At 40.7% G+C, this 26,468-nt stretch overlaps 1 protein-coding gene across 8 annotated transcripts in view; it reads right to left on the minus strand.

Moving 5' to 3' along the window:
• Positions 1-26,468, minus strand: part of snx29 (sorting nexin 29) — an 880,052-nt gene that overhangs the window by 559,362 nt on the left and 294,222 nt on the right. For all 8 annotated transcript variants that reach the window (XR_015079957.1, XM_086000767.1, XM_086000763.1 and 5 more), the window contains one exon: positions 26,055-26,140. Coding sequence is in view for 7 of the 8 variants with exons in the window: in XM_086000767.1 (XP_085856893.1) it covers positions 26,055-26,140 (86 nt within the window). In the remaining variant the exon portion in view is untranslated. The remainder of the gene's footprint in view (positions 1-26,054; positions 26,141-26,468) is intronic.

The following is a 26,468-nucleotide window of genomic DNA, read 5'->3' on the forward strand; positions in this document are numbered from 1 at the left end:
ACAACAAAGGCCACCCCAGTCAATCCAATGCGTATAGGCCCAACCTGCTCAACCTTTCTTCATTAAGTCAACCCATTCATCTCAGGAATTAACCGAGTGAACCCTCTCTGAACTGCCTCCAATGCAGTATATCCCTCCTTAAATAAGGAGACCAAAACTGCATGCAGTACTCCAGGTGTGGTCTCACCAGCGCTCTGTACAGTTGTAGCCAGACTTCTCTACTTTTATACTCCATTCCCCTTGCAATAAAGGCCAACATTCCATTTGCCTTCCTAATTTAACTTTTTGTGTTTCATGTACGAGGACCCCCAGATCCCTCTGTACCACAGCATTATGTAGTCTCTCTCCATTTAAATAATAATTTGCTTTATTATTTTTCCTACCAAAGTGGATAACCTCACATTTTCTCCATCTGCCAAATTTCTGCCCACTCACTTAATCTAGCTATATCCCTTTGCAGACTCTGTGTCCTCCTCACAATTTGCTTTCCCATCTATCTTTGTATCATCAGCAAATTTGGTTACAGTACACACGGTCCCTTCATCCAAGTCATTAATATACAGTAGATTGTAAATAGTTGAGGCCCCAGCACTGATACCTGTGGTACCCCACTACAGTTTGCCAACCAGAAAATGTCCCATTTATCCCAACTCTTTGTTTTTGGTTAGTTAGCTAATCCTCTATCCATGTTAATATATTACCCCAGCCCCGTGAGCTCTTATCTTGTGCAGTAACCTTTTATGTGGCACCTTATCGAATGCCTTCTGGAAATCCAAATACACTACATCTACTGGTTCCCCTTTATCCACCCTGCTCGTTACTTCCTCAAAGAACTCTAGTAAATTTATCAAACATGATATCCCTTTCATAAAACCATGTTGACTCTGATTGACTGGGGCTGTAGAGAGGGCTTTAAACTAATTAGTGGGGGGGAGGTTTCAAGAGAGCGAAAAATAAAAATGCCAGCAGAGAAGGCAATAGAGCAAGGTAGCAGTGGGGGAATTAAAAACCAGAGCATGTCAGGAAGGGACAGAATGTATAAAGATAAAGGTAGAGTAGTAAAAGGGGTAAAAGCAGGAATAAATTGTCACAAAACATATTTAAAAGTTCTTTATCTGAATGCACGCAGCATTCGTAACAAAATAGATGAGTTGACAGTACAAATAACTACACATGAGTATGATCTAGTGGCCATTACAGAAACATGGCTGCAAGGTGACCATGACTGGGAACTAAACATCCAGGGGTATTTGACAATTAGGAAGGACAGACAGGAAGGAAAGGGAGGTGGGGTGGCTATGTTAATAAAGGATGGAATCACTGCAATAGTGAGAAATGATATTGGGTCAAAGGAGCAGGATAATGAAACAAAAATAAGGGGAAAAAGTCACTAGTGGGCATAGTCTATAGGCCTCCTAACAGTTGCAACTCTGTTGGTCGGAGTATAAATCAGGAAATAGTTGGGGCTTGTACTAAGGGAACAGCTATAACCATGGGGGATTTTAACTTTCATATTGAATGGACAAATCAAATTGGGCAGGGCAGCCTTGAGGAAGAGTTCATCGAGTGTATTAGGGACGGGTTCCTTGAGCAGTATGTAACTGAACCAACCAGGGGGCAGGCAATCTTAGATCTGGTCCTGTGTAATGAGACAGGATTAATAAAAAATGTCCCAGTAAAGGATCCCCTTGGAACGAGTGACCATAACATGGTTGAATTCCAAATTCAGTTGGAGGGTGAGAGAGTTGGATCTCAAACCAGCGTACTAAGCTTAAATAAAGGAGACTATGAAGGTATGAGAGCAGAGTTGACTAAAGTGGACTGGGAAAATAGATTAAGGTGTAAGACGGTACATGAGCAGTGGTGTACATTCAGGGAGATATTTCACAACTTTCAAGAAAAATATATTCCAGTGAGGAAAAAGGGGCGTAAAAGAAAAGACAGCCATCCGTGGCTAAGTAAACTAATAAAGGATAGTATCCGACTGAAAACAAGGGCATATAAAGTAGCCAAATCTAGAGGGAGGATAGAAGATTGGGAAGCATTTAAAAGCCAGCAAACAATAACTAAAAGATTAATTAAGAAAGGGAAGATAGATTATGAAAGTAAACTAGCAAAAAATATAAAAACAGATAGCAAGAGTTTCTACAGTTCTATAAAAAGAAAAAGGGTGGCTAAAGTGAATGTTGGTCCCTTAGAGGACGAGACCGGGAAATTAGTGGTGGGGAACATGGAGATGGCAGAAACGCTGAACAAATATTTTGTATCAGTCTTTACAGTAGAGGACACTAAAAATATCCCAACACTGGACAAACAGGGGGCTATGGCAGGGAGGAGCTAAACACGATTAAAATCACTAAGGAGGTGGTACTCGGTAAGATAATGGGACTAAAGGCGGATAAATCCCCTGGACCTGATGGCTTACATCCTAGGGTCTTGAGAGAAGTAGCGGTAGGGATTGTGGATGCATTGGTGGTAATTTTCCAAAACTCCCTGGATTCAGGAAAGGTCCCAGAAGATTGGAAAACTGCTAATGTAACGCCCTTATTTAAAAAGGGAGGCAGACAAAAGGCTGGAAACAATAGATCAGTTAGCCTAACATCTGTGGTTGGTAAAATGTTGGAGTCCATTATTAAGGAAGCAGTAACAGGACATTTGGATCAGCATAATTTAATCAGACAGAGTCAGCATGGTTTTACGAAGGGGAAGTTGTGTTTGACAAATCTGCTCGAATTCTTTGAGGACATAACAAACAGGGTGGATAAAGGGGAACCAGTGGATGTGGTGTATTTGGACTTCCAAAAGGCATTTGACAAGGTGCCACACAAAAGATTACTGCACAAGATAAAAAATCACGGGATTGGGGGCAATGTACTGGCATGGGTGGAGGATTGGCTATCTAACAGGAAACAGAGAGTTGGGATAAATGGTTCATTCTCTGGTTGGCAATCAGTAACTAGTGGTGTTCCGCAGGGGTCGGTGCTGGGACCCCAACTCTTTACAATCTATATTAACGATTTGGAGGAAGGGACCGAGTGCAACGTATCCAAGTTTGCCGACGATACAAAGATAGGAGGGAAAGCAGTGAGTGAGGAGGACATAAAAAACCTGCAAAAGGACATAGACAGACTAAGTGAGTGGGCAAAAATTTGGCAGATGGAATATAATGTTGGAAAGTGTGAGGTTATGCACTTTGGCAGAAAAAATCAAAGAGCAAGTTATTATCTAAATGGAGAGAAACTGCAAAGTGTTACAGTACAAAGGGATCTGGGGGTCCTGGTGCATGAAACACAGAAGGTTAGTATGCAGGTACAGCAGGTGATCAGGAAGGCCAATGGAATCTTGGCTTTTATTGCAAGGGGGATGGAGTATAAAAGCAGGGAAGTCTTGCTGCAGTTATACAGGGTACTGGTGAGGCCACACCTGGAATACTGCGTACAGTTTTGGTTTCCATATTTAAGAAAAGATATACTTGCTCTCGAGGCAGTTCAGAGAAGATTCACTTGGTTGATTCCGGCGATGAGGGGGTTGACTTATGAGGAAAGGTTGAGTAGGTTGGGCCTTTACTCATTGGAATTCAGAAGAATGAGAGGCGATCTTATCGAAACATATAAGATTGTGAGGGGGCTTGATTGGGTGGATGCGGTGAGGATGTTTCCACTGATGGGTGAGACTAGAACTAGGGGGCATAATCTTAGAATAAGGGGCTGCCCTTTCAAAACTGAGATGAGGAGAAACTTCTTCACTCAGAGGGTAGTAAATCTATGGAATTTACTACCTCAGAGAGTTGTGGAAGCTGCGACATTAAATAAATTTAAAACGGAGATAGACAGTTTCCTAGCTGATAAGGGAATAAGGGGTCACGGGGAGAGGGCAGGGAAGTGGACGTGAGTCTAGGTTCAGATCAGCCATGGTCCTGTTGAGTGGCGGAGCAGGCCCGGGGGGCCGTATGGCCTACTCCTGCTCCTACTTCTTATGTTCTTATGTTTATGTTGATTGTATTATGATTTTCTAAATGCCCTGCTATTACTTCCTTAATAATGGATTCCAGCATTTTCCCAATGACAGATGTTAGGCTAACTGGCCTATAGTTTCCTGCTTTTTGCCTCCCTCCTTTCTTAAGTAGGGGCATTACATTTGCGGCTTTCCAATCCGCTGGGACCTCTCCAGAATCCAAGGAATTTTGGTAGATTACAGCCAATGCATCCACTATCTCTGCAGCCACTTCTTTTAAGACCATAGGATGTAGGCCATCAGGTCCAGGGAACTTGTCAGCCTTTAGTTCCATTAGTTTGCCTAGTACTTTTTCTCTAGTGATAATGATTGTTTTAAGTTCCTCCCTCCCCTTGATTATCAATTATTATTGGGATGCTTTTAGTGTTTTCTACCGTGAAGACCAATACAAAATATTTGTTCAAAGTCTCTGCCATTTCCCTGTTTCCCATTATTAATTCCCCAGTCCCCTCTTCTAAGGGACCAACGTTTACTTTAGCTACTCTCTTCCCTTTTATGTACCTGTAGAAGTTCTTACTGTCTGTTTTTATATTTTTTGCAAGTTTACTTTCATAATCTATCTTCTCCCTCTTCATTATTTTTTTAGTCATCCTTTGCTGGTTTCTAAAAATGTCCCAATCCTCTGGCCTACCACTAATCTTCACAACATTGTATGCCTTTTCTTTCAATTTGATACCATCCTTAACTTCCTTAGTTAGCCACAGATGGTTCATCCTTCTCATAGAGTCTTTCTTTCTTACTGGAATAAACCTTTGCTGAAAGTTATGAAATATCTCCTTAAATGTCTATGAAGTGGGTTTTTAGAAATCACACTTAGTAGAAGCATAGCATTATGGGTAAGAATAAATGGTCAAGGCATCTTTGCCCGGCAACAGCAAGTTATCGGCTTTGCACACAGCTCAGCACGCAACCACAAAATTGACAATAATAGGTCAAAAGGAAACTAGCCGTTGGGGGATTAGAGAAGTCACCAGGTGGGCAACTGACGGTTCAACTGCCAGCTAGACTGTTAGGAGAATGTGGCAAGAAATAACTTGAATAACAAGTGACGCGAAAACATGTGATGTCACGCGAAAGTATGAATCATTGTGGTTTTAAGACATAAATACGGAAAGCTGTAAGCGTTCGGAGAGACAGCCAGGAACGAGCTAAGGAGCTCTAGCTGTACTTCCTGATCAGCCTTTAGATACTTCCGCGGACTGTTTGTATTGTGCTGTTGAATAGTTTTGTGTTTTAAATAAACTGCTTGGCTCTTTACCATTTACAGACTAGTGTGCGGATTTAATTAATTTTATTTCGCCACAACAGTCTAACACTGCTTATCTACTGACTTACCCTTCAATCTATTTTCCCAGTCTACTTTAGCCAACTCTGTCTTCATACCTTTGTAATTGCCTTTATTTAAGTTTAGGACACTAGTTTCAGACCCAAGTTTCTCATCAAGTTGAACATAACTTGGAAGAAGCACTCAGGGTAGCAAGGGCACACTTCAATGTCCATCATCAAGAATGGTTTGGTACTACCACCACGACAAAGCTGGTCAAGCATTCAAAGAAATTGCTGCCAGACTGGACAGGTGGTGAGATAACCAACATGCAGGAATAATGTACTTGACCTCAATGGTCTATCTGCTGCAGATGCATCTGTCCATGATAGCATTAGTAGCAATAACCACTGCACAGACCTTGTGGAGACCAAGACCCTTCTACACACTGAGGATACCCTCCATCGTGGCATGTGGCGCTACATCGAATACACAGATCAAGCAGCTCAAAACTGGGCATCCACGAACATAATAGGGCAGTCAAGCAAAAGGAGCTGGTGGGAGAAAGGAGCAAGATATGAGACCCAAAACAAGTTGGGATGAAGTGGCATTGATTTCCTGTTATTTGGCAACTAAGAATGGCAAGATCTGGAGCTTGAGATGGGCAGAGGTGTTCCTAGAGCTGAAGCTTTGAGTGGAGACTGAGGCCAGGATGGAGGCTGGTGAGAATGGTTTTCTGTCTGTATGTGGTACCGTGCGTGGAATGGTAGGACATGGTTGCATTCACAATTCCCTATACAGTAAATCCCCAATCAGTCTTCACTTCTGAATACAAGATAGATGTTATTTATTTGTGGAGCAATAAACAGATCATAAAATCTGATTTGTTTGAGTGAAGGTCAGCTGCAGTGAGAAACTGCTTCTGTGCACCTGCAACCTGCTACAGAACAGCATTAACAGAGAGTTTGGGAGCAGGTCACCTTCTTGTCTTAGCTGTAGAGTGTTATATGTGGACTACCTGATGAAGGGTGAACAATGATTGAATGAAGATTCAGCAAAATATGTCGTCATTACAAATCTTAATAGGAAAGAACAAAGGATTTGCAGATATTTATTTAGACATTCTTTGTTCTAAGTTATTTATATGATGATTGAGTAAGCACATCAGTGTAATTATGCATTATTCTGGAGATCAGACACATCTCTTCAGTTTGCTGCCGTAAGCTATTCCCTTGCCCAGCACCCCGCTGTAGTAGTGAAGATCTGTGCTCCAGAACTAGTCATGCTCCTGGGCAAGCTGTTCCAGTACAGTAACATCACTGACATCTACTCAACAAGCAGAAAATTGCTTAGGTATGTCCTGACCACAAAAGGCAGGACAAATCAATGCAGGCCAATCAGCCTACACCCAATCAACAGGAAAGTGATGGAATGAGTCATTAACATTGCTATCAAGCAGCACTTACTCACCAATATCCTGCTCACTGATGCTCAGTTTGGGTTCTATCAAGACCACGCAGCTTCAAACCTTATTATAGCCTTAATCCCAACATGGACAGAAGAGCTGAATTCCAGAGGTGGTGAGAGTGACTGCCCTTGACTTCAAGGCAACATTCAACCGAGTATGGCACCAGGGAGCCCCAGTAAAACTGAAGTCAATGGGGATCAGGGGAAAAACTCTCCAGTGGCTAGACATACCTGGCACAAAGGAAGATGGTTGTGGTTTTTGGAGGCCAATCATCTCAGCCCCAGGACATCACTGCATGAGTTCCTTGGAGCAACGTTCTAGGATATATTCAGATACTTCATCAATAACATTTCCTCTACCATAAGGTCAGAAGTGGGGTTGTTCACTGATTATTGCATAGTGTTCTGCTCCATTTGCTGATGATTGCAGTGTTCAGCTCCATTTGTAATTTGTCAGATAATGAAGCAGTCAATCCTTCATGTAGCAAGCCCTGGACAACATCCAAGCTTGGGCTAACCAGAAACTCAACTGGGCCAGCGAAAGAAATGCTGTGGCTTCTAGAGCCGGTCAGAGTCTGGGTATTCTGTGGTGAGTGGCTCACCTACTGACTCCACAAGGTCTCTCAACCGCCTACAAGGTGCAAGCGAGGAGTGTGATGGAATACTCTCCACTTGCCTTGATATGTGCAGCTGCAACAACAACTTGCATTTTGCATCGTGCCTTTAACGTAGTAAAACATCCCAAGGCACTTCACAGGAGTGTTATCAAACAAAATTTGACACTGAGCCACAAAAAGAGATATTAGTACAGGTAGGTTTTAAGGAGGGTCTTCATGGAAGAAAGATTGGTAGAGAGGCGGAGCATAGGCATCTCGGAGGGTTGTAGGGCTGGCGGGGGTTAGAGAGAAAGGGAGGGGTGAGGGCAAGGAGGTATTTTAAAACAAGGATCAGAACTTTAAAATTGAGGCGTTGCCAGACCAGGAGCCAATGTACAGGGGTGATGGGTAAACAGGACTTGATGCGGTTTAGGATTCAGGCAGCAGAATTTTGGATGAGCTCAAGTTTACGAAGGGTGCAAGATGGGAGGTCAGCCAGGAGAACATTGCATGGTCGAGTCTCGAGGTAACAAAAGCATTGATGCGGGTTTCAGCAGCAGGTGAGCTGAGGCAAGGGCAGACATAGGCGATGTTATGCAGATAGAAGTAGGCAAAAACGATGGCTTTGGTCTTCCCAATATTTAATTAGAGGAAATTACTGCTCAACCAATACTGGATGTCAGGCAAGTAGTGTAACAAATCAGATGCAGCAGAGGGGTCGAGAGAGGTGGGGGTGAGGTAGAGCTGGGTAAAACAACACTCAAGAAGCTAAATACCAGCCAGGATAAAGCAGTTCACTTGATCTGCAACTCATCCACTCGGCTAAACGTCCACTCACTCCACCACTGGCGTACCGTGGCTGCAGTGTGTACTATCTACAGGATACACTACAGCAACTCACTACGGCTTCTTCGGCAGCACCTCCCAAACCCGCATCCTCCACCACCTAGAAGGACAAGGGCAGCAAGTGCATGGGAACACTATCACCACCAAGTTCTACTCCACGTCACACACCATCCTGATAAGGACATCTATTGCTGTTCCTTCATCATCGCCGGATCAAAATCCTGGAACTTCTTACCTAACACCATTGTGGGAGCAGCTTCACCACACGGATTGCAACACTTCAAAAAGGCGGCCACCACATTCTCAAGGGCAACTAGGGATGGGCAATAAATGCTGGCCTTGCCAGCAACAATGAATATTTTTTTAAAAACACATGACATCATATAATATTGTGCAAGGCCTGAAAAGTTATCGAAGACCATCTAAACAGCTAGAAGCTGAAAATTTTAGTTATATTTTGCCAGTTAGAATCGATGGTCATCTTCCTTTAAATAATGGGGTAGAATTTCCTTTAAATATCTGAGTAAGTTCTAAATGGTTTAAAACTAGCGCAAATCCTGCCTGAAAGATAAAATTCAAGTAGCATTTAATTCTTCAGTCTCAGCTCATTTGCATATTCATTCAGAGCAACAGGCACAGATTCAGTTGAGTCTAAAAAGGTCATGAATGGTGGGAGCGGCAAATTGTGTGCAAATTAAATTTTAATGGAATGGGAATCATTATATGGCAGTGTCACCATAGAAGGACAACATTTCTGTGTTTTTGGCAGCCTTAACCAAGGCTGAAGGAGCAAAGTAATTAGGCCATAAAGAGGAGAAAGCTACCTCCTAGGAGTAGGCATGGGTATGCAGACAACTGACAGAGCAGCCCAGTACCCACCCTTGCTGCAATGCCTACCGAAGTCATGATGACACTGCATGAGATTATCCTCTGCAGCACTCCACGGTACCATCACGGTAGCTCGGCATTGCAGCAGGCACGTTTCAAGCAACAGCTGATCATGTGCCTGTATGTGTCAGTCCTATGCAGCAAAGTAACCACAGGCATCCTTTAACACTTGGTACAGCTCTGCATCATTCTCCCTACTGATCCAGAACCTCAGAAATCTCGTCCACATGGTCTTTCCCAGATAATTGTGCCAGGGCTGCGGAAATGGTTTGGGGCATCTTGCCAATTGCAGTAAATCAGCCAAGGCTGCCTCTTCAACACGGTGGCTTTCTTTCTTTCATGCAGTACCACCTAGAACATGACATGCTTAATGGGAAAGGTAGCGTAGTGGTAATGTCACTGGGCTAGAAATCCAGAGGCCTGGACTAATGATCAAGAAACGGGAATTCAAAAACCACCACGGCAGCTGGGGAATTTAAATTCAGTTAATTAAATAAATCTGGAATAAAAAGCTAGTATCAGTAATAATAACCACGAAACTATCGGATTATCATAAAAATCCATCTGGTTCACTAATGTCCTACTCCCGAGGTCCCCACCATCACAGAAGCCATTCTTCAGCCAATTCGATTCACTCCACGTGATATCAAGAAACAGCTGAGCGCACTGAATACAGCAAAGGCTATGGGCCCCGACAACATCGCGGCTATCATGCTGTAGACTTGTGCTCCAGAACTAGCCACGCCTCTAGCCAAGCTGTTCCAGTACAGCTACAACACTGGCATCTATCCAACAATGTGGAAAACTGCCCAGGTATGTCCTGTCCACAAAAAGCACGACAAATCCAACCCAGCCAATTACCACCCCATCAGTCTACTCTCAATCATCAGCAAAGTGATGGAAGGTGTCATCAACAGTGCTATCAAGCGGCACTTACTCACCAATAACCTGCTCACTGATGCCCAGTTTGGGTTCCGCCAAGACCACTCGGCTCCCGACCTCATTACAGCCTTGGTCCAAACATGGACAAAGGAGCTGAATTCCAGAGGTGAGGTGAGAGTGACTGCCCTTGACATCAAGGCAGCATTTGACCGAGTCTGGCATCAAGGAGCCCTAGTAAAACTGAAGTCAATGGGAATCAGGGGGAAAACTCTCCACTGGCTGGAGTCATACCTAGCACAAAGGAAGATGGTTGTGGTGGTTGAAGGTCAATCATCACAGCCCCAGGACATCGCTGCAGGAGTTCTTCAGGGCAGTGTCCTAGGCCCAACCATCTTCAGTTGCTTCATCAATGACCTTCCCTCCAACATATGGTCAGAAATGGGGATGTTCGCTGATGACTGCACAGTGTTCAGTGCCATTCGCAACTCCCCAGATAAGGAAGCAGTCCATGCCCGCATGCAACAAGACCTGGATGACGTTCAGGCTTGGGCTGATAAGTGACAAGTAACATTCGTGCCACAGAAGTGCCAGGCAATGACTATCTCCAACAAGCGAGAGTCTAACCACCTCCCCTTGACATTCAATGGCATTACCATCGCCGAATCCTCCACTATCAAAATCCTGGGGGGGTCACCATTAACCAGAAACTTAACTGGACCAGCTACATAAATACTGCGGCAACAAGAGCAGGTCAGAGGCTCGGTATTCTGCGGCAAGTGTCTCACCTCCTGACTCCCCAAAGCCTTTCCACCATCTACAAGGCACAAGTCAGGAGTGTGATGGAATACTCTCCACTTGCCTGGATGACTGCAGCTCCAACAACACTCAAGAAGCTCGACACCATCCAGGACAAAGCAGCTTGCATGATTGGCACCCCATCCACCACCTTAAACATTCATTCCCACCACCACCAACGTACCACTGCAGCAACTCGCCAAGGCTTCTTCGGCAGCACCTCCCAAACTCGCGACCTCTTCCACCTAGAAGGACAAGGGCAGCAGGTGTATGGGAACACCACCACCTCCAAGTAACACACCATCCTGACTTAGTAGTATATCGCCGATCCTTCATCGTCGCTGGGTCAAATCCTGGAACTCCCTACCTAACAGCACTGTGGGAGTACCATCACCACACGGACTGCAGCAGTTCAAGAAGGTGGCTCACCACCACCTTCTCAAGGGCAACTAGGGATGGGCAATAAATGCTGGCATTGTCAGCGATGCCCTGATCCCATAAACGAATTATTAAAAAAAAATTGGGGTGCCTTTGAAAAATCACGCAGCATAACAGTTAGCTTGGCATTCACATATCATGGTGACGTCATTGCGAATCAGCTGGCACAGCTTCCTTTGGGAAGTAGGGCCCCAACTAACATTATATCTGCCAAAAGCAATGGCAATGTCACCTCTCTGCAATCATGGGTGCTGGCAGGAGTGCTTAGAGCAGTTCTCAAGCAGCCTAACCAGCTTGGCATCGCTCTGTTTGTCCTCCTCTTTTTCAAGTCACCTCAGAGGATTCCCATTGGAACACCCACTCCATGAAAAAAATTAATGAATCACGGTGGGCTTTTTAAATGCCCTCTTGTCCACATAGCCCGCTCGAAGGCGCCCTTCCCACCAGATTTTCTGAGCACACTGGGAAATTGAGTATCTAGCGCCTCCACTGAATGTAAAATGGGGCGTGGTACCTTCCTGATCCCTTTCATAATATTAAAATGAACTTCAATCTTGGTTTAAGACAGGGGCTTTGAACAACCATCACAAGCCCAACTGGAAATCTAAGTGGGGTCAAAATTAGTCAGAAATCAGGCAGAACTAACATCTAACTCATTTCATAGTCGGTCATGCTTTCCTTATGCCCATTTTTAACAGCAGGCAAGGTGTATTGGTCACTAAAATTGCCCCTAATGTTTAAACACAAATAAACTATGCTCACAAGAACAAACATTGTTGTTCAAGACTTCTACTGTTCTTGTAGTTTGTGGTCACATCTCCCCATTCCCAGAGTAGCAAATGTACTGCTATTTACTGCACATGTTAATCAAAGTAAAATAAAGCTGAGGAAAGATAACCAATTGCATGTCTATTATTCTGTGCATAAGCAATAAGCAAAAATTAACAAGTAGCAAGGGATAACCCTCCTTGGTTAATTCTAATTGCTTACGAAGCTGAGCTGGAAAACTGATTACCTTTTCCATTTTAGGCATCTTGCCTGCCTTAAGCACTCACCAATCAGCTATAGCTTGACCAGATGCAGAATAAAGTTCATTCTATTTGTCACAAAAGTATATAAGAAAGAACTTGCATTTATATAGCACCTTTCATGACCTCAGGACATCCCAAAGAACTTTTGAAGTGTAGTCACTGTTGTAATGTAGGGAAACGCGGCAGACAATTTGCACACAGCAAGTTCCCACAAACAGCAATGAGATAAGGACCAGATAATCTGTTTTAGAGATGTTGGCTGAGGGATAAATATTGTCCAGGATGCTTGGAGAACTTCCAATAGTGTCATGCGATCTGTTACGTCCAATCAGAGGGGTCTGGCTTGGTTAAGCCGAAAGACTGCACCTTCGACATTCCCTCAGCACTGCATTAAAGTGCCAGCTTAGATTATGTGGTCAAATCTTTGGAGTGGGACTTGAACCCATGACCTTCTGACTCAGAGGCGAGTGTGCTACCCACTGAGCCACTGGCTGACACCAATCTCAATATTTTAACAATCTCACAACCACAACTCTACAATATCATTGTGAACCTTTCCATTTTCTGTACTAGTCATCGTGTTTGTCTCGGGGAGTAAGACTCAATTTGCATCAAATTATGCACAGTTTTGCACCATCGGCCTGGCCCACTCAGATCTGGGCTCACAATGCTAAAAATCATTTCATTTAGCATCCTACAATCAGCAGGTAGAGTAGACATTTATTCGTCAGTCCAGATCATAATCAAACCCATGCTCCAGACATAAAAGGCCCGTTCATGGTATCGGACTAGCAAGCCAGAGATCATGGCAGTGGCAAGTTGTCAAATTTAATTCAATAAATCTGGTATTTTAGGCTGGCGCCAAAAAAAATGAACATGAAACCTGCTGGATTGTCATAAAAACCCAACTGGTTTACTGATGACCTTCAAAGAAAGGATCCTGCCACCCCCACCTTGTCTGGCCTACACATTGACACTACATGGTTAACCCTTAATACTCTCTGAAGTAAACTAGCAAACCACTTAGTAGTACAAATTTGCTAAAGATGAAAGCCAACTAGGAATGGACAATAAATACAGCCGCGCCAATGATGCCCACATACCAAGAACAAACAAATAAAAAAATCCCTGGGGTAGCAGCCTTTAAGGCAGAAGTTGTCCATCTTTTACTGCCTGTCCTGGATATATCTCACTAATGTAAATTTCACATTCTATATTAAATGTTTATTAAATTCTATATTATATTAATAGCTGTGATGTTCTCTATCATCTGAAAACAAATAGCAATAGAACTCTATGGTTGATTTGTTTAAATGAGCACAAAACTATATAGTAATGTTAAAATGTCTGATCACTCAAATAAGAAATCATTTTGCAACTCAAAATTGTATTCAGCAGTATATTTTTAAACAAAAAGAGAAACATGATGTACTCCTTTCCCATCCTCATATCACCAAAGAGCTTCCATTTCAATAAATACCCGTCTCTTGGGTTCTCTGCTGGAGCCCTTCTAACTGTAGGTCATTTTTTCAAATCTAATGCTGTAGGACAAACAAAAAGGAATAAATTCTTTTCATAAATGTACTTTTCCCTCCCAAGGGGCTTGTCTTTTAACTCTATTTCACTACATGTTTACATGCACAGGCCATGTACAATGATGCTGTCCTAGAACACTAAAATACTCAAGAGTCATGAACAAATTCTACACTGATAATAGCCTTCAGTTCTTACTACTGTAGATAACCCAACTTAATAGAGGAATAGCCGTAAATGCTAGTTTACTTATAGAAAGGATATTAATTTGAATAGAAGGAAAATTAAATGTCTTATTCTTTGTTATATGCTGGAACAGCTGCCATACAAAAGAACTAAAAGATTATTTTGTGTTCACTGTTCTGTAAAAACACATTGAGGATATGCGCCTTCTTTTCATTTGCCGACATGATTTGCGCCTCCACGACACCAGCTCTGCAAAAAAGACATCAACGCCCTCAACATGTAGCATGAAAGGACACATTAATTTACTTTGATTCTTATTTTATACTTTCTCCAATAACAAACCACTGCCCTTTCAGTTCTCCTATTAACACAGTCCATCATAAAAGATTACAATCTTTCAATTCCATTAGAGTACTAATTCAAAAACTAGATCAATTGCTGCACAAGTGCAATTGGGTGTCACCTTTTCTAAGTGATATATTAACAACATCCCAGTCAAAGTGGCAGGAGGTTATTTGACCAAATCATTTTTTCTCATTGTTATTCAGGCTTAGCATTTCCAACCCTCAATGTATAAGTGAAGATAAGTGGATCTCCAGTGCAAATACTGCTGTAGTTATTATGGTCATATTTAAGGGTAGATTTTAGCTATCGGACAGCTGGCAGGTGGAGATAGCGGGCCAGCTGCCTGATACCTCTGGCAGAAGGCCCGGTACATTTTTAAAGCGGGCTTTATTAACATGTTAACACTCCAATGCAGTGACTGCCAGAACTCAGCAGAAAAATACCATAACATTTAAAATCAGATTACTCTCATAGACTTTTCAAGAACTTTATAAAATATACAAAGACAAGTGGAATTCTGCTTTAAAATAATTGAACAGGTTTAATATTTGCACTACCACTTTCTAGATACTCACAGTGATACAAATACAGCCAGCAATATAGATGGAACAAATGTTAGAAGCCAAGAAAAAACAAAGAAAACTTTCAAATTCAAAAAATTCTGTTACAGAAACACACAAGAAACCTAAGGAAATAGTGAAGTACAGAACTTATTCCATGAGTGAGGAAAAATGACAACACACAATTGATGAATCACATTTGAATCATGTGTACAATCTTTTAGCAATCCTATAAATTTATCTCCCTAACACCCTATAATGTGGGCTATACAAGCATGATGAGTGATTTTCTGTTCCTGAGTAAATCATATGAGCTGCCATTCACTCACTCAAGGGGATAACTGAATAAAGCATTAAATTTACAGATACTATCTTGAACTGAAATAGAGTGTACTATAGCACTAAGATGAGATATTAGCTCTTAAACTCAACCAAAAAATTCTGTTCAACTGCTCTGAACAGGGATGATGTCAGAAGGGAAGTTGTAAACAATGATGGAGAAAACGTACAAATTCAGATTTTTTTTTAATATAAAAATGTTCGACTCTTTCCTGTGTAACTACTTCAATTTGATGTATTACACGTGGGAAAAATAATTTCACAGCATCACAGTGTTGCAGCACATTGATTCTCTCGTGCAGTGCATCAATAAGAGAGAGGACGTGAATTTATACTCAGGATTCTAAGCATGGCAGGTGCCTCAGTGCAAAGACCATGTCAGTTGTTGATCTACCAGCACAGACGCCGCACAGACTCTCTGGATAAACACGGTCAGCAAGTACTTGCAAATCTTTTAAGAATGGCCCATGCCAATGCCAATGCCAATGCCTTGCCAGCAACACTAAGGAAAGAAATTTCCCTGTAGATATTGCAATCGCTCCATTTTTGTACAATGCATTGATGCAGGCATCCTTCATGTCCTGTGATATCCCCTCACCCCCGCCTCAACCGCACCGCCCCTTTCCTGCCAAGAAGCAAGCAAGACATTGTGCAGATGTACAAGCACAACCTGTCCTCCATGTTTCAGTACTTCAGCTGGAATTCCATCTTTTCTTGCAGCCTTTCCTGATTCTAGGGAGGTGATTGTCTTTTCAAGCTCATTTATATACCATTATTATTATTATTAAAGAAAATACAGTCAAATGCAGAACTTATATTACCAGCAGGCCTTCCATGAGTCAGTAGGATATGCTGTTTTATAACAATTGATGAAGTACTATCAAGAAGATATGATGGGGAAGTGTTACAGGAAATGAACACTATGCAAAAGACTTAATATATTAATAGAAGATCTCCCATGGTGTTGTTTACAGTGAGTCAAAGGATATGTGGTTTTATAACAATAGGATTATTACACCATGTAACAGACAATGTATTATCAGAACCATTGATTTACGGGAACAAAATAAATGAAACCCTGATATATTATTGCATAGTATTTTCGAACTTAGAGCAGTGCTTTGAGGTTAAATTTGGGAACTCTAATGATTTTTCTATGAAAACTATAAATGAATGGTCTTGATTATTTTTATATGTTTCTTAAACTTTGTAGTTAACATTTACTTATCTTTTTTAAAGTCCAGCATACACAGGAAGGTGTTCACAGTTCCTGGTAAGTAGAGGGTGTACAGTATGAGGAAGTGTGATGGTGGGGTTCATTAGGTTTAGCAGTAGTGGCAAGGTCTTTGGTTTAGGGATTCCAGGGGTGAATGACGCTGATTTTTGATAAAACATAGGGGTGATGCTGGAGCCTGGTGATACTGTAGTGAGGAAGCTGGGAGTTCAGGGCAGGTGAAGCAAAAGGTGATAGAAGGGAACTAATGAGGGGCTGTAATGGATGCTTGCTGCAGAAGGAGGTAACTCAGAGTAGTGGGTTGCAAGATATGGGGAGGCATGGGCGTTCAGGGCAGGAGTTGCAAAAGGTGGTGGGAGAGCATGGGAACTGTGTATAGGAAGGGAAGGGTTCGGCACTTGAGGCAGGAAGTTATAGGAGAGAGTGACGGTGGGAATGGGCATGTGCCCAGGTGTGGAAGATGTACAGTGCATTTATGGGATTAGAGTAATGGAGATTGGCTTGGCTTGGCTTGGTGGATGTGAATGCATTAGGGTCTCACATACCCGCTCTCAATATCTCTCTTCTTCCCCCCACACCAAAAGCTTTCCTGATCTTGAGTCAGTCTATCTCTCTCACTGCCCCATCATGTACTCATTTGTCCTCTTTCATTGCCCCATCTCTCTCACCAGCCCAGCTCAGGACAATCTGCCAAATAAATAAAAAGTTTAAATGCCTGAAACTCCAGGACGGGGCAAACAGCGACGGCTGAAGAAAATATTTAAAGTGGCCAAAGAAGTGAGAATCTGTAGGCTGGCCAGGACATTAGAAGCACTACTAGTGCTTTAAAAATCAAACAGCAGGTAAACAAGCAAACAACAACAGCAGGCCCAGGAGTGGTCAAGGAGAGAGGCAGGCAGTACCAGGGAGGATAGGAGGCCAGGGCCAAGGAGGCTGGCTGTGTCACTGAGCCTAGGGGGAAAAAAGGAAACATGAGCAGCCAACAGACTGGGAGCCATCATGGAGGCAGGCCATCCGGGCAAGAAAAAGCAACCAGAGTGATGAGGGGAGGCAAAGGTGTTAACTATGAGGAGTGAACAGCAGGGGAAAGATGAATACTAAAAGTAAAAATATAAATTAAAACTTATCTAAATGGACCTAAGAGCAATGCTGTCTAAGAGTTGGGAGGAACGGACAGAGGTATAGTAGCATCACCTAGTGTCTCGAGAACTGAGAGTAAATACAATGGTAAGAATACATACCTTACAGTTAAAAGTAATATCCTAGCATTATCCCAAATCTTGACACACAAAGTAAATATGAAATAGGAAGCCAGCACTAGATGCAAGGCTTTTAATATTATAGATAGACATTTTAACATACAGCCTATGTACCAGTAAAATTTCAAACCAATAGTAAACGATACTAGAGGTTTTAAAAATGGATTTTGCTTCAGTTCACAGTCTCATTCCTTTCTGGATACACAACTGGGATTGAAAAAATAATTGAAGTCTGTGTTTTTGACAATCCAGTAACAGTCTGTCACTCAGATACTGTTTATAAGCAATCGTTACCATACCAATGGCATAAAACATTCTGGACTGACTGAAAGCCTCCAAGTGCCAATTTGATGTTTTTCCTGCATAAAAATCAAAACCTAATAGATTACTGGTAATTGTACACGAGAACCTTAGAACACTTAACTTCAGAGAATAACTTCTACTGCCCGCTCTGAGAGAGGAAGCTACACAACAAATAGTGTTCATCTTTTCAAAAGAAGGACTATCTGAACCACTTAACTAAGAGTTAAATGGACTGTGTTTAAAGCACAAAGCATTTCAGCAGAAAAGTTTTCAGATAAAAGCTCACTTACAACAACACCACTATTAATGATCTACAAAAAAGCTTGTTTTATTATAATGCCAATTTTTTCATTATGAAAAAACACGTTAGTTGTGATTATTTTCTAAGATTATGGGCCAGATCTTGCTGGAACAGGGCATCTCGCGGAGCGCGCCGTTAAGACTTTTTTCTGCACCCTCAGCTCAAAAGTTTTTTGCACCGTAACTTGCTGGAACTGTGAGCTGATAACAGCGTGACAAGGACAACAGGGCATCTGAGACCTCAGTGAAAGGTGGGACCAACATTGCATTTCCTTAACCAATGAGATTTAAGGATTTTGAAAGAAACAGAGGAACGACAGAGATGAACGGAGAATTAGAATGGGCGAATTAAGAGTCAAATCAAGTACAGAAAGAGAAAGAGTGAGAGGGAAAGAAAGATTGGATTAAGAGAGGGAGAAAAAAGAGACAAAGGAAAAGAAAGAAAATAAATTAAAAACTGATATTTTTAAACTCTCGAACAACAATTGACTACATACAGAAATGAAATTGAACTATTTAAATTGTTCCCTTTCTAGGCCAGTGAGGTTGATTGGCATTTAACAATTATCACATAGTTAAAAGGGTACTTGCACTCTTAATTACCAGCCATAACATTTTGTGGTGAGTTTAATGAGCAATTAATGTGCAAATCCAGCAAGTTCTTAAAAATAATGGGGATGCTAAGGGGGAGGTGTCGTTTGTGCAAAGCAAATGGTGGAGCGGCGTAAATTGACCAGCCAGTTCTGGAGATTCACAATTCAGGACATATCTCTTAATCTCCTGAACCTTTTGGACGATTTGCGCATTGATAACGGCGTGTGTCTTTAACACAGCACGCGTCATTAACACGCCGTCATTTTTCCAGCAAGTTCCGGCCCCATATATCAGATTAATTCTCTTTTCACTGTTATTTGAGAATCTAAACCACGCTAAAAATTCTTGCAGTCTAAATTTAATTCCTTAGTTCAATTATTTCCTTTATTTGATGCTTTTCCTTCTTAGAATTTTCTAGCATTATTGATGACATATATCCAGTATACAAATGCAAGGTTGCACCAATACAAGATATTGATATTGGCTTGTGCAGATGTAGCAATGCATACAGGTAGAAATTGGACCTCGTCGTGCCCATTTTACAGTCTTAAAATGGGCGGAATGAGACCCGGTTTCGGAGACCAACAACCTGCGCCCAAGGGTGCCTGAAAAACGTGTGACCCTAAATTGGGTGGGGCCAATTTTCAGGCTTCTCTGGCATCTGCTTTAAACAGGTGTTAGACCTTACATTAGTAAATTAGGGGCCAAATACTCATTTTAGGTTCCCTCACAGAAATTGGGCACTGATGAACAGGGCAGGCATTGGGCCTGCCCCATTCAGGATTCTTCAGCAGCCACCAACTAAAGGTAAGTCTTTGGAAAAAAATGTTTTTAAACCCTTCCTGTGGAGCCAAGAGGAGCAGGAGTGCTAACCCTACTCCACAGTCACCACAATCTCCTCTACCTTCAGGCTGCTGCTGGCTAGACAAGCGGCTCGATATTCTTGTAAGTAAATACGCCTGTTTAGGCGCGATAGGCGCTGGAAGCTCGTGCAAATATTTTTAATGAGGCCAGAGGCCCAATTCTGGGCCAGCCTCAGGCTTCCGAGTTGGGGTGTACACTGCCTAAAAATGAGCCCAGATGAATTTCCACCCCATCGTGTTTTAATGGAAGTAATTATTTAGACTAAATACAACAACTTGCATGTCTAGAACGCCTTTAATGTAGAAAAATGGCCCAAGCTGCTTCATAGAGTTGTAAACAGAAAAGAAAATGGACACCAAGCCAAAGAAGGAGATATTAGGAGAGGGGACCAAAAGCTGATCAAAGAAGTGGGATTTAAGAAGGGTGTTAAAGAATAGAACAGGGCTAAAAATATATATTGCTGTATTATGATAGTAACATAGTGAGAGATACAAATGGCATTGCAAAACCAAAGCATACCATCTGAATCCCACGATCTTACTGCTTTTTAGCACAATCTAACATTATCTTATGCAGCATATATATGTGGAGTTCATACAGAGAGCCTTTATTCAGTTAAATAAGTTTTTTGCCAGTGGTGGCTACCCTGACGTAAAACATGATTTGATATGAACTGAAATGATACTGTATCTCATGATTGCAACTGAAATTATATTGGTTTAATTTCACTGTCTGTTACAATGAAATAGTATACCTTTCATATAAATGTATAGCTCTAACACTATAATGGTGGAACATCTTATTTAAGACACTTATATTGTACCAAATATGACATTAATACAAGAAGTTTCACCAGCATCTGTGTGCTGCTATTATACTTTCACAAGTGAGCAATGAAGAGCTATCTCAGAAGTGAAACAAACAGTACACACCATTTCCCAATGTAATAAGCTTTTAATCTATATTTTTTTTTTTACTGTTGGTTGAGACAAAATCCTTTGGGACTACTAAAGCACCAACTTCCACAAACAAAACATAGAAATGGTCTTCTGGAGGATGATTAGTTATGACAGTGCCTTTGTGCATTTGCTAAGCTTACATCTCCTAAGTGCCAAGTTAAAATGGCCTTTGGTACAAAATGACAGAACTAGAACTCATCACTAACTCTATGGACATGCCTCAACCAGTTCTTAAAATACATTCTTTAGCACCACATACTGGTGCCAAACGTCAACTATTATTTCGCACATCTGAAATAGCATTCTTGATTTTCACACTGCATCAATCTATCCTGGGGCAGTGAAATTACCAGTCATATCCATGGAGCAAATTACCTTATATCATTGGTGTGATAACACTGCTGAGTAACAATTCCACCCCAGTTGAACAACATCTGCTGAATAATAATCTGACAATAAAAACTATTTCTGCAATACGTTGTAGAAAGTAATGTTTAATTACTAATCAGAGTTTTCAACTTTCATATTTTGATGGGGGTCATCACATTGACAGTCCTAATCTACATCATTCTTGCTCCCTATTAAATAATATTGGCTATAAATGTCTCAGCAACAAAAGTTTTACCTTAAATAAGATTTGACAAATAATCCATAAAACCCACCCACAGTAAGCATTTAGTACGTAAAGATCCATCATAATATACATATGTTAGTTCTCCAATTTTCTGCATTTATTACCATCAAAATATTCTCAAACCACACAATCTCAGCAATGATTCTGCCACCATTGATTTATTATTGCCATTTGTGCCTTTAAAATGTTTAAGACTTCTGTCTGTTTAAAATTTTGAAGAAGAAACCCTGTTAAGATATTTTGGATTCTAACATTTCAGTTACAATAAATGACAGCAAATTGCTGTACTAAATAAACACTTACACCAACAGTATGATTTTGATCATCAATATTTAGACATTTATGATGAATGAACTACTATCTCTGTATCCTTTTAGCATTAACTATATCTTAAATCTCTTTCCATGAGCCATAATATAATTGAAGTCCACTAGGATTACTTGACTCTGGAACAAAACTGTTTCAGAAACCATTACAGCAAGCTGTGTTTTATAGAATACAAGAAAAAGGCACGAATCAAACATTTAAAAGGCACAAATGGCAATACTGCTAAGATAACTGATCAAAATGAAGTTTACACCACATTATTAATGCACACAAACCAACAATATTGCTAATTTCTACATCAATAATACTATATGCTGCAGCCACAAACTATTAACAAACAACAATTTTTTTGTTGGAAGTCTCTGCTTTAAAAGGAAAAACTTCGTTACAAGTACAATACTCTAAAAGATCAAACAGTAGATAGAACATCACAATAATGGTTGAAGCCCAGGTTTATTCACCTACAGGAAAATTTAACTAAAAAGCTAAATTACACATTATTATATTGTAATAAAACTTACTGAAATGGAAAAGAATTTTGTACAGAGATTCAAGTATCCTCTTTCAGAAAAAAAAGAAAAATTGCTGCTGCTTTCCTTGTACTCCAAAATGTTATAAAGATATCAAGTTTCTCAATAAGACAAGATGTGTCGGATCATAAAGGATGTGTTACAGCGATGGCATTTTACGCTATTTCCTTAATGGGAGCTGTATATACACGTCATCATAGAATTTCAGAAGTGAAAAAGATCCAGGAAATTAAAATCTTCATTAATATTTTGGCTAGTTGAGCATCATGCATCACAAGTACTACATAATTCAATTAAAATTCATTGAAAATAGAAATGACTGATCAAAGCAGTTAAAGTACCAAAGGCACCAAAGTTGGTCTAACAGTTTCAGTGGAAGTCTCTACTATCCAACAACCGATTATTTGTCGCTCTGCAACATCATTTCTTCCAGACTCCATAGGATTCTGTCCTTTCCGGATTCAGTTCTTCAGTCTCCCTAATCCGTATGCTATACCTCACCATTTTTCGTTTTCCACTCCTCCCTGGTTTTATTCGCTTAACTTTTAGACTACTTCAATCTCCTAGTCCATAGTTGCACCAATCTTTTCTTGAGAGCATGCAAATAAAATTTGGCCCCTTATGACCTCTTTTTCTTGGCATTACAACTTTGCAGAAGTAAAAGCTAAAATATACAAAGCATGTAAAAAAAAAAAAAGATTTTTACACCACTGTGGTCGATATTACACTGTGGCCTGGAGTTCCGCTCGATTGCGTTGTTTTGTCGGCGCAATTTCCCCAATATTGGCGTTACTACTGCAAAAGATCGCGGAATATTAATCACAAATTGCGTTCAGCACAACTCGAGTTTCTGCGATCTTCTGCGCTAGTTTTAAACCATCGCACTATAAGCAGGCCCCGCCCACAAAACAGGCCACGTTCCCAGAGTGAATTAATCACCATTGGGAGTTTCCGCTAATTGCGCTCATTTGCAGGCCTTTGAGGAGGCTCCAAAAATTAAGCTGGAATCTTTGGGCGCAAGGACACTAAGGGTACGTTTTGCAAGGTTTTGAATGTTTTTTTTTAATTAAGGAATTCACATCTGTCACCCAATCTAACTAGAAAATAGATTAATATATTTTTTAAAAGTCATTTTCAGTATTTAAAATTGGGTTACTCACAGGTGGTAGATCGACACTGATTTAAAATGCTTATTTTTTTGTGAGAAACCCATTTTCAGCTGTATGAGTCAAACTTTAACAAGGTCCCACTCTTAAATACATCAAAGGACACTTTTTTAAGCAATTTTTTTAAAATTACGTTTTAAAACACTGCCCAATTCCACTGATTCATAGCCAACTCTGCATTCGGCGACATGCAACTGAGTTTGAGTGGAAACTCGGTTGGGGGGGAGGGGGGAAACACCTTTCAATTTTGGCTGCAATTTGCGTCAGAATCGCCGACTGCGCCCAAAGTGGAAGTTCTACCCTTACGTATGATGTGTTTCCATCCCTGTGAGAACATCCATGGATTAAAGGATTCGGAACTGAATTACTGATAGGAAAATTAAAAACAATGTATGTACTTCGCATTTCATCTACCAGTATCATCGTAATTCGTTCGTGAAAAACTAAACAGAGAGCAAGGGAGAAAAAACTCTCATCAGGAAGGACAGCTAAATTATTTGAAATTTACATTCAAGTTATTTCAGAGAAAGAATATATACTTGACACTGTCCCTGACCACATGACTACTTGCAAGAGAACTCAAAGTGTTTAAATTTAATATCACTGCCAACCCAATGTTTGATATTTTAAAAGATATAAAAACATTTTCTATTATTGACGATGAATGGTTGAGCTTAATAGATACAGCAAGCATAGGGAGGGTGGGGGAAGATCATTTGACCAATACATCTGGTATGGTGCCAAATTATTAACCAGAACAATGTAGGCATCTCTATTTCCCTCCTCTCCCCCCTCACCAAATTTGAAAGCCAGTCTATTCACTTGTTTGTAAAGGCTGAATGAATGAAATGAATTATTATATATTCTGATTACAATTTCCTCCTACTCTATCATTCACCCAACTTTAAATTCAAATATTTATAGGAAATACTATTTTAGAATAGAATAGACCAGACCTATTTCATTGTAAATCATATTATATGGAGTAAAATGTCACCATTTATTTAAGCTGAGGATATTACTAAATCTCTAAGAAAGTTCTGCTTATTCCTTTTCAATATGCGTAGCAAACATTCATATGGAAATAACCGCAAAACTAAATTTATCTCATAGAATTTAGAGTATGGACCAAATTGTTCAACCCATGAACTTTTGTTAAATCTCTTAAAATACATAATTAAAATTTGACAAAGCTAATAAGTTGAATAATCAATACAACTTTACTCAGAAAAGCCCATCCTTGACTCCTCTGTCCGTGCAACCGACCGCTGCATCTCCAACCTCCATTTCCTCTCTAAAGTTTTTGAATGTGTTGTCACCTTCAATATCCAGTCTTGGATGAGCCACAATTTCCTCCAGCTAAACAATGGGAAGAGACTGAAGCCATCATCTTCAACCCCTGACACAAACTCCATACCCTCACCACCTGCTCCATCCCCCCAGCTGGCCAGTCTTAAACTGAACCGGACTATTCACAACTATGGGATTTATTTGACTCCAAACTGAGCTTCCAACCGCATATCCTCTCCATCACTAAGACCACCTACTTCCACCTCTGTACCATCGCCAGCCTCTGTCCCTACCTCATCCCATCTGCCTCTGAAACCCTCATCTATGCTTCCGTCACCTCCAGACTCGACTATTCCTATGCTCTCCTGATCAGGCTTCTATCCTCCACCCTCTGTAAACTTCAACTCATCCAGAGCTCTGCCACCCATATCCTACCCAGCACCAGTTCCCATCACCCCAGCCTTACTGACCTACTTGGCTCCCAGTCCCCCAAAACCTCTAATTTAAAATTCGTATCCTTGCATTTAAATCCTCTTGAGGTTACCCCCTCCCTATCTCTGTAACCTCCACCAGTGACACAATTCCCCCTACCCGTTCCCAAATTCTCGATTCCTCTGGCTTTGACCTTGGGCATTCGCCATCTAAACTCCAAACTCTGGAATTCCCTCCTTAAACTCCTCTGCCCCTCCACTTCACTATCCTCCTTTAAGGCCATCCTTAAAACCCACTTTTGATCAAGCTTGGGATCGCCACTCCTAATATCTCCTTCTTTGGCTCAGTGTTTATCTTTTCCTTATTCCCCTGTGAGCATTTTTGGATGTTTTTCTACAATAACTACAGCTATTGTTCAGTAGAAATATTCTGATATTCTAAATACCACATGGTAATACACAGATTCTGCTAATGGATTTTTAAAAATTCTTATGTCCCTCATATCTTTGCAGTTTATTTCTTACATTTTAATTAAAATTTAAATTTACCCAAGAAATTCTGTAAATATTTAGCAAAAATTGACTATTTCGAATACATGATTGGCCCATCACATGAAATGCAGTTAAAATGCCAGTAGTTTTGGAGGTAAGAAGAAATCAAGCAACATTATTAACCATCATCTCTACAGAAAAGGCCACCTTGAAGAAGATGCTATTTGTACTGAAATCATTCTGCATTCTTTACATGTGTTCAAGATTTGCAATGTACAGCGGACAGAGGCAATCTTCCAATTTTATGTCAATTAAAGCAACTGAAATATTTTTCAAGATCACAATATGAGAGAAATTATACATTTACCCTTAAAGGCATATCCTGATTAAAATATGTTGTACCTGGACTTCAAACAGATCTTCACTGTTACAATATGCAAATTAATTTAAGACACTACCTTTCTAAAGGCTGGCGCTACATCCTTACCATCATTCACTTGGCCTCCTTCTCGCTTTAACATTTGGACAGCTCCTACATATTTCTTCAACTGCACCTTCAACACTTCATTTTCCCTGCAGGCATCAAAAAAGTTCATTAGTTTATCAAAATAATGTGTATTTAAATGAAGAACAATTACATAGTAGCAGAACATGACTTAATTACTAAAACAGTTTACTCAGCTTTTACAAACTGCAATATCGGTTACTTTAAAAGTATATTTTATGATAATTGTACAATAGTTTTAATATATTTGATTATCAGTGAGTGAGTTAACAAAATATTCCTTCTGAATAAGTGACGTACTTTGCTTTCCTACAACAGGAAATAAATTTGTATTTAATACTAAACACAATAAAGTTATAGAAACATACAGGCACAGCATGGCTGTCAAAGAACACT

This window comes from Somniosus microcephalus, chromosome 11 (assembly GCF_052327205.1).
Source record: "Somniosus microcephalus isolate GS21.2 chromosome 11, FLI_Smic_1.0, whole genome shotgun sequence".
Lineage (NCBI taxonomy): Eukaryota > Metazoa > Chordata > Chondrichthyes > Squaliformes > Somniosidae > Somniosus > Somniosus microcephalus.